The sequence below is a fragment of the Colobus angolensis genome, unplaced genomic scaffold (assembly GCF_000951035.1).
Source record: "Colobus angolensis palliatus isolate OR3802 unplaced genomic scaffold, Cang.pa_1.0 Scaffold175, whole genome shotgun sequence".
In the NCBI taxonomy this organism is placed as follows: Eukaryota; Metazoa; Chordata; class Mammalia; order Primates; family Cercopithecidae; genus Colobus; species Colobus angolensis.
The window spans coordinates 2,831,522-2,841,533 of NW_012114877.1; the positions used below are offsets into that span (position 1 = coordinate 2,831,522).

General features: G+C 44.2%; 1 protein-coding gene across 1 annotated transcript in view; it reads left to right on the top strand.

The window, feature by feature from the left end:
* LOC105509416 overlaps positions 1-7,249 on the top strand; it is a 99,963-nt gene extending 92,714 nt beyond the window's left edge. Inside the window, exon 5 of the mRNA XM_011938642.1 lies at positions 6,270-7,249. Within this exon, the coding sequence (XP_011794032.1) occupies positions 6,270-6,492 (223 nt within the window). The 3' untranslated portion in view covers positions 6,493-7,249. The remainder of the gene's footprint in view (positions 1-6,269) is intronic.
* The last annotated feature ends 2,763 nt before the right edge of the window (positions 7,250-10,012 follow it).

The following is a 10,012-nucleotide window of genomic DNA, read 5'->3' on the forward strand; positions in this document are numbered from 1 at the left end:
GCTTCCTTCAAGGTTTGTAACTTGGCTTTGGTCAAATAACTTTGAAATTGAATGCTGTATCTCAAGATTGATGGCCCAATAGGCATCAAGACCACATTTGTTTCCTGCCCAGCACTTTTTCAGAGGAAGAGGGATGAATGCAGAAAGGTAGAGCACAGTATCAAGGTCCACGAGGGGTGTTCTGCTCCCTTGCCCTACCCCCACATACATGCCAACACTACCTGCCTCTCAGCTTCTCTTGCAGGCAGCAGACCTGCTGATCCATCGTTTATCACTGTGAGGTGCTGCCTAGAAATCAGGCCCTACGGTTTATCGATGTTGCCACCACTTGGAGGGTCCCGGGAGCCAGGTGCTAGTGGGTTTACTATTGCAGTGGATGCTATGGGGTTCTACCCAGATTCTCCTTCAGGACCAAGGCATCATTCCCTCGGCTACCAGGAGCACTGTCTGCTGGTGGCTTACAGTGGAATCTCTTGGCCTTTGGCCAAAGAGGGCTGCCTTGCTCAAGGCTATGATCCTTCCTTGGGGTATCTTGCATTCAGTGACTGGCCACTGTGGGGGATACAAAGGCTGGACCCCTTGCCTCAGTTGGACCAGTTCTAGGGGCCATCCCAACCCCTGCCTGGCTGGTTGAGGCCTCTGCTGTGACTGTAGCCCAGCTCAGCCTCTCCTGCAGCCCAATGCTGCTGCCCACATTCACTCACAGGTGTGGTTCCTACTGGACAACTCCCCAATAGGCCCCCTGGACACAATCTCGTCTCAGAGTCTGCTTCCTGGAAAATCTGACATGCCACAATGCTCCCAAAGTCCCTTGGGAGGAGGATTTCCTAATGAACAGCCAGGGAGGAGAGACTTTCAGAATGTAAGAGAGAACAATGAGTGACAACCACACCACTGATGTAAATTTAATCTCCACTCTCCGTGACCAGCTTCCCCTCCTGCTCTCCTGGATGGGTTGGGGGAAGAAGGTAGCTACAGATGTGGTTACAATAAGGTGTAGGCTAATGAGATGGTTGAGCCATATTTTTTTTTCTAGAATGTCATCACAATCTGAAAATACCATTATCTGTTTAACCCTAAAGCTTTTAATCCATTCTTGGGCAAATTTCTGTGTTTTGGGGGAAATCTAAAAATGAGCCTGTGGAGAGGCATGAGGACTGGTTTATGAATAGGAGTGGTTAGTCAATCACCTGTTGTATGTGCTTTGAATTAAATAATATAATTCTCTTGCGTTATGTCCAAAATTCCAACAAAGATCTGATATTTGAGTTCTGAAAAAGTCGTCTCTTATCCATATGCAAAAATGATAAGGTGATAGTTTAATACCGTATCAATGACTAGTTGTGGGCTAGCTTAGAGCAAGGGAATGCTTGGAGAGGAGTGGGGATGTGGGTGTGCGGGAGCAGGGGGTTTGTAGGATTAGGTAGAGGGAACAAAGACAAACGACACCTACTTTTAATTTCTTAGCTGAATACTGTGATGGTATGAGTTCAAACAATGTTTCCCAAAATGCAGTGCCCATATCCCTGGTGAAACCAAAGGGGATAGTAAATGCTACACAGAAAAATTATTGTTTTCATCATTGTGAATTTGTTACAGTCACCTTCTATTATGGCAAATGTTTTTGGTCTTCTATTTATAGGTCATGATAAAAAGTTTTCTTTTAAAATAAATTTATTTAAATATAAAATAACTGTTTAAGTTAAATATATAGTAGTACAAGTGGCCTTCAGATATTGTAAAAAAAAATCACAGTGGTGGTGTGTGAATGACGAAAGTGCGGATATAAAATCTATTGCCTCAAGAATTAGAGCAAAGAGATTGCTATCCAGCACATTGTGGAAACTTAGCAAATAGTACATAAAACGCCAAATAACACCATCTAGGATGCATGTCAAATTGTTAAAATTGCTAACATTTTTGTTGTTGTTTTTGATGTGTTCCTAATTAAGCTAGTTTTTCCCTCTGCTAAATATTGAGCAGAATTGTTTGAGGGTTTTGAGTCTCTAGCATGTTTGCATGGTTGATGAGATTTTGTCACTTATCACGTCCATGTCCACGTATTATTGCCCATTAATTACACATCCAACATGTATCAGGTATCATTAAAGCCCATTGATGAAACATAAAAAGCTAGAGAATTTAAAGGGAATTGGGGCAGCAGGGGGCAGGAAATCTTCTAGTCTGGAAGATTTCAGACTAAATATAGGAGCACTTTAAGAACCTTGAGATGACTAGTGGTTTCAAACTTTTTCAGTCACAGAACATTTTGTTCAAATTGTAATAGATCTTACTAGGAAGCCCCCGAGTGCCATGGAGAAAATGACAAAGAACTGCTTGGTTGGAGAAGTCGGACGAGGGCGGGGGCGGGGGGGCTGCTGAGAACAGGAGAGTCCCTCAGGTGATACACAAATGAAGTGTCCCTTCCTCTTTCTGCCAGTGCCTGCATCCCACCCAGTTCCAGCCCACCCCTGAGGCTCTTGGGGTGTGGCACACTGTTTGAAAACCTAACCTGAAACAGTTTTCCTTCTTATTCCCTCTGCAACTGTCATTTTGTGTCTGCAGTGTGGTCAATGGGCTTTTATTTTATGGTATGACACAGTGACTGCATACTGTCTCTCAGAGCATGACAGATATGTCTTGCCCAAGGGCATATGTGTATGTATTTAGGGGAAAAACAAACAAATAACCTAGACTGTAAGTTCTGCCAGGGCCTCGAGTTTCTGGTTTGTTCATCGTTGAGTAGCCCCAGCACCTAGCAAGTCTCCTGGTCCACACTGAATGAACAAACAAAAGAATGAGTAGAAAAGTTAGTCAACGATAAATTTTGAAAAATGGAATTAATGGGTCAAAGGGTGTGCACATTTTCAAATTTTTTAGTGAATGAGTTTCTTATGAAGACCAGCTGCGGTGGTGGGAGAGGCCATAGTAATCTAAATGTGGTGAGCCCTGCAGGGGATAGTGCCTGGGGTGAGGCAGTGGCAAATGACACAGAAAAGAAAATACAAATTTGAGATGCTCAGAGAAGAAACTAACAATACTAATGATGGGTGGGTTTGGGAACCTGCGAGACTTGAGCCAAAAGCACTTTTGGTTTGGATCACAAAGATGCTGTGTGAAGGATTGGAAATACCATGGTAATCCTTCACAAAGCCAGTCAGAAGCTTAACTCACGGCAGAAGCCAAGTGTTGGCTTAAAAGACATAACTCAGCAACCTGTGGAGCAGCTCTGGGTGCACCATGCCATGGAGGAGCAAGCAGGAATGGCTGCGTGTCCAACAGCTGCCCTGCTGAGTCTGCCGAATCCGAGCCTCAGTCACTGGGCTGGGACAAGTGTGCTCGTGTCATACATGTACACAGTGTCCCCACCTCTCCTGGGGTTCCTCCCTTCTCTACCTCTCTGAGCCATCCTGCAAGGCACTGGGTGTTTTCCACCTCTTCCCTAAGCTTTTCCGGAAAGCCCAGCCCTTGGAGAGCCTCTCCAGCCCCTGAACACTCCTAGTCCTCATAGCCTGTGGTGTTTATTTGATGCCTATCCCTGCCTGGGTGGCTTGCTGGATATGCACAGGGCGTCTCCCTAACTGTATGACAGGACAGGGAGGGCAGGGTCTGCCGCAATTTCATACTTTCCACACTTCTCATGGGATACTCCCTCAGGCCATCTGGCTGACTGAATGACACTGATAAACCAAGCAACTTCTGGGAATGTTCCATTTCCAGTTCCCTCCTGATCCATATGCTTTTTTGGGAGTATCCAGCCCATGAATGTCCACAGACTGGATCACAATCAGGTTTCCTGAGACTGAAGAGGGGTTTGATTTCTTAGAGCCTCGCAGTGGAAAAATACCAGGAGGTGCAGCGTCTTCTCCTTGTAGAACATTCCCACCTATAGATGTCACCTGCTGTATATGCTGAAGCAACTTGCTCCATAGAGAAATATGTTTAAAAGCTCTGCTGGCATAATTCCAGGTGGATTCAGCTAAGCTACTCTGAAGGAACATGCACACACGCAGTGAGATTATTCGTAGTGAAGGACTTAGTGACCCAGCTTTAAGGGCAGCTGTATGCACTCATCTTGGATAAACAAAGAAACCTGTAAATGAAATGATGAGGTGTGATCTGTGACATTATTCTCACCTAAGAACTATAATTTGAAATTGTACTTCCATGCACCATTCCCCTGACCCCATTCTCCTGAAAGATGGGGCTGAGAGTCAGAGAGGACGGAGGGGAGCATCTTTATGGGTAGAATCTCAAGGCAATGGGCCACTTAGCTGGAGACTTGCAGGGGACTTGCCTCCTCCAGGCACCTGGCCCAGCTCCAAGAGCCCATTACCAGGGCTGGGGGGTGTGAAAATCCAGCTCACTTTCTGTCCCTCTTTCCTTTGCGTGTTCTGGTTCCTGTTTCTGGCCTCGAATAATGGGAGAGAAAGGCAGGAAAATGCTGTGTTTAGGAGCTCAATTTTTGGAGACGGCAGTGAGGAGGGTGGAAGACAGGTTTAACTTCCTGTTACACCAGGCAGCGGGACCTTGAATAATTTGTTCAACATCTCTGAGCTTTGGTTTCCTCATCTGAAAATGAGTTGATATTTACCTCACAAGATTCTTGCGAAAAATAAATGGAATAATAATTGTAAAGCTTTCAGCATAGTGTCAGGCACATAGGAAGAGTTCAATAGGTACATGTATTCAGCAACTACTTGCAACTACTTATTAAGCACCTACTATGTGCCAGGGATTGTTCTAGGCACTTGGGTCACATCAGCGAATGATGGCTAGTGTTACGGGACCCAGCCAGCTTGGATCCTGGTGGGGTGGGCTGCGTGTGAGGTTGGAGAGAAGCATGGCTGAGCTTGTGATAGGGTAACCTCTATATACTACTTCTACTGAACCCCAGAGTGAGCAGTGGGAAGGGGAGAATGAGGGGGCCACATGATTGCCCACACCCTCAGAGAGACCTGGGTCCCTTCCCCACTGATAGCTGGAATGCAAAACTCCCACAGATGAGTCTAGTGCACGGGCCCCTGTCCTCTTACGGGGTAGGGGGTACCCAGTGATGTGGTCGAGAGCCTCCCTCATCCCTGCCCGGAGCTCAGGTTAGCCCAAGCTGCCTCTCCCTGGAACCTGCTGTGGGCCTTCTCTTCTTTTTCTTGATTTCAGCAGCACTGACAGAAGAAGGGGTTTAGTTAGGCGTGAAACTATACTCAGGCTTCACTTGAAAGCAGTTTCCAGATCTCTTCCTAAATTCATTCCTTCCCTCTATTTACCTTGTCTGGTTTACCACGATGCTGGCCACTGCTCCCAGGGGTCAAGATTTGAGCACCTAAGAGACTCAAGGACAGAGGTGACTCTGTGGAAGTTAGGGTGGCACATTCATTTCCACGAACTGTTCCTTGGGACAACAGCAACAAAAAGGCATGGAGGAAGTAATTACAACTGGAGCCACAGATCTTGCACATGGCAGCAGGAGTTGTTTTGCCTGTTGGAGATTAAGAGGTATAGTTTCCATGTCAATTACAGGTGGGAAACCAGCCAAACTCAGTGCTGTTCTCTCATCCTTTCTGCATTTTAGGACATCTGTGCAGCCTTACCATTTCTATGGACAGAAACACAGGAATGTCACCTCCGAACACAAGAGAGCTTGTGTTAGCCAAACTCTGGGAAAAAGGCATATTTGGGGTTTCCCGGCAGCCCCTATGCCAGGGCTTGGTTTTCAAGGTTGCCTGCAGTCTGGCCTCCTGCAGGCCCTGCAGCAACGGATATTTAGAGCAATCCACATGCACAGTACTGATGGCTGGTGCCCAGCGGAGCCTGTCGATCTCTTATGGGTAGGAAGAGAGTTTGCTTCTTGAACCAATTAATTAGGAAGCATGGGCCAAGGTCCCCAAACAAGGGGATTTTCTTAAGCACATCTCAGCATTAGGCACAGCTCTGGGGCACTTTAGGTACAGGCCTTAGGCAATGACAGCAGGGAAAAAACTCTACTTTCAGCCAGGTTACCCCAGTGTGCTACCAATGGGTACTTCAGAGTTCTTCAGCAGGGACTGCGTCCCAGGCCCTGGGATACCTTGCAAACCCGCCTGTTTCTATCGAAAGGGCCTGGGCCCACCCCACTGCTGGCCTGTGGTTCTCTTCTGCTCTTTCACCCTAGCTCGTTCTCCTAGGACACCATCACTAGGAAGAGGGATGGCCAACCAAGACAGTCGGGTCGCCGGGGCCCCCACTCCCACTCTGGTTAATAGTGATCTCCCTTCCCCTCTGCTTCCCAGTAGCAGAGATGTCTCCAAGAGCACCAGCAACCCTAGCGATCTGGATCTGAAGTGGATATGTTCAGAGGCGTCCTGGCCCACCCCACCCACCACCCCAGAGAAGATGCTGCTGCACTCAGAAGATGCCAGAGCTAGCCGCCACCCACGCTGCAAGTCTGGAAGCTCCGCAAGGACCCAGCAAGGCAGCCTGCTCAGCGGAGGCTTTGTCTCCTGTGGCAGGTAGAGCAACATTAAGAACAGGAATGCTCGGCTGGACTACCCTTGAGATTTAATGACCAGAGCTGAGACCCCTAAGACCAGAATGACTATGGAGGGCTGTCGTCACCTTGCTTGACCCTCTAATGCCTCTCAGTTCAAGGAAGCCACTGAGGTGAAACTGAAGGCTGGTTTTCCTTGGAAGCCAGCGTCCCGTCCACCTGCTCCACTTCCCTGCCTCTTGCAGCCTCCGCTCAAACACTGTTGTGGCTTGGCAGCACTACAAGACAGAGTGAAAACAGATACCTCTGCCCACATTCCTATCTCCTCTTATTTACGTAGATTAAATGCTTTCTTTCCTTGTTTTGCACTGTTCGGATTTTCATTACCCTGTTTTTTCTTTCTCTACATCAGCTACAAGAAGAGAAAAAAAGAAGTTACTGAGCAACTAAGATGACACAACTGTTTTCACAGTTTTATTAATGAGTTGTTACACTTATTTTACAGATAGTTACCATTATAACATTGCTCCATCGCCCATTCATCCATTCACACATCTGTCCATCTGTCCATCCACCCATTTGTCCACTCCCAAAATGGTCATCAATTGTCTACTGTGAGCCAAGCAAAGTGCTCCTTACTTTGGACTCTGAGTCCAGTGCTCTTTCTACTTCACCATAGACACATGCCCCTTGAGTATGAGGGAGCTTGATTCATTCAACAAATATTTTTGTCCACCTCCAATGTATTGGCATGTTCTAAATGCATCCAACAAAGCCAAAATGGAACAAAAGAAAAACCCATTCCTTCAAGGGGATTGCATTCGGATTGGGAGAGACAGACAAAATAAAAATGATAAAGTCAAATATATATGCTAGTGACACATGCCATGGAGAAGAATAATGCCCAATAGGTAAATGGGGCAATTAACAAATCTAATGTGAACAAATTATTTCCATGAAATAATTGACTCACCAACAGAGGGAACACAATTTGGTCCACAGTAAAATATTCCTTGGTATTAATACTTTCTTCTCCTAAAGTATTTCAGGGGCTGTCAAATTGCTCTCCTGTTTCCTTTTCCTTGGGGCTGATTGCATCCCATGGTGTGCCATGGTTTTGAGACACTCCTCATGAATGAAAATAGAACTGTCTGATTCTTCCATCCATAGCAAGGGAGGCTGGACAGAAATAACTTCTGTGCATTTCTCCAGCTACATTTAGTTAAGTGATGCCTTTTCTTCGTTTTCTTTAAGATGTCCTATAAAACCCTATTGATTTAGCTCAGTTGTTTGAAATTTATGATGCTTTAGATAGGCTTTGGCCTGAGATTGCCTTGAGGAATGGTGCAGGAAGCAAATTAAGAATAAAAATAAGATTGCAAAAAGTTGCACCACTTAAGGGAATAAGTTGCTTTTTTCATTATCTTGAATAATTTGTTCTTAAACGCATCAGAGGGACCAAATCATAGCTGACTGATCGGCTCATTATAAATAATTCTCACCTACTCGTAAAAGCGGGGGCCTGTTGTGCACTTGCTACCTCTGTTTAGAGAATATTGTGCTTCAAGCCCATTGGATTTGAAAGTAATAAAAATGGCCTTTTTGAAACAAACATTCTAGAATGAGCACTTCATTAAATCAAGACCCACCTTTTACCCAAATTTAGCTAGACTTTAATGTGCATCACACATCTGTAATCTGGGCTTTTCCTATAGCCTATTTCAAAAGACATATTTGTTCAGCCTTATCACTAAGGTATTCAATCATGCTTCCCTTGTATCAGGCACCTCAAGGGCAGGAGATAACACAAATGTGCTTGGTCTTTAATAGCTGAAAATATGTCTACGTGAGGTTAACTATATTTACCCAAAGCCAGATACTTGAAAGGAGTGTGAAAAATTAAGGTAATTATTAATGTCTCCAAATAGCTGGATGATGGTGTCATATTTGCAACGCATAGGTTATGCCATCATGTCAGATTTGGGACACTTTGGGAGGTTGGGAATGGGATGGAGATGGGTGGCAGTGAATAACATCAGACAGGGTGAATATGTAATCCAAAGTTGGAATTAGTGTCTCTATTTTAACAGCAATTCCCTTATTTAACAGCAGTTCTTTTCTATTTATCATTTTAGGGAAAATTAGAAAATACAGAAATATATCAAGAAGAAAAAAATTTAAAAATCACCGAAAATCCCCCCAACCAGAGACAGTTATTAATGATTGTGGTACATTTATTGTAAGCCTCTTTATTTCTGTGTTCATGCAAACACATTTTTAAAGAATGGACACTGGTATTATATTGTTTACACAACTTTAAATGCTGCTTTTTCACTTATTACAATTAGGACTTTTTTTCATGTTAATAAATACTTCCTGAAAACATAAATATTTAATTGCTACATCATAATTTACTAACTTTCCCTTGTTGATGAACATTTAGGTTGCATTCATTTTTTCTTACTTATATAAAATAAACATTCTTGAACATAAACACATGTTAACAGCTCTGAAAATTATTCCATGCCCTTGTTCTTTTTTTTTTTTTTGTCATTGTTGAGATAGGGTCTCACTCTGTCACCCAGGCTGGAGTACAATGGCATGATCTCTGCCTCCTGGGTTCAAGAGATTTTCGTGCTTCAGCCTCCCAAGTAGCGGGACCACAGGCGTGCGCCACCTTGCCTGTATTTTTTGGTAGAAATGGGGTTTCACCGTGTTGGCCAGGCTGGTGCTGAACTCCTGGCCTCAAGAGATCCGCCCGTCTCAGCCTCCCAAAGTGCTGGGATTATAGGCGTGAGCCACTGTACCCAGCCATGCCCTTATTCTTGATCACCTTCCCTACTTGGAGGGGTTATGGAGACATAAAGTGTGCCTAAGATCCTGATAACAGACCGGATGGTTTATTTTTTGTGTCAAGGTTGTTTTGCGGCAAGGATGTTTTGCATTGATCAGTTGCATTTAATAAATTAATTACTTTATTTATTCAACAGGAATTTACTAAAGTCATGCTATACGCTAGGCACTGTGGAGGGACTGCAAAAAGAATTCAAGGACTGCACCATCTTGTTAGAAAGATGCCTAGACAACATTTGAGAAACTTGGTCGGTTTGATGACACATAACTGCTAACAGTTACATGGAACTTTCTATATGCTGTATACAGACATACAAATACATGTATGTATATTTACTTCAACCTTCTCAACAGCTACTACTATTATTATGAATCCTGTTTTATAGTGAGAAAACCGAAACATGGAGAGGTTAAGTAATTTGCCCAAGATCACATAGCTAATAAGTGGTGGAACTGTGATAACAATCCAGGCATTCGGGCTCCAAAGTTCATACTCTTCACATTCCACGTCTATCTTGAATATAACAATGTAGAGAAAAAGAATTATAGAAAGTATATGTCTAGGTAAGCATTTTCCAGAAGTGACTGTTTTTTTGCATTGGGTTTGTAAAGTTTCAACAATAAAGCAGGTTGGACTTTCTATCAGTCAAAGCAGAATATTCTGATGTCACCTTTCCCAATGTTTAGGATGTT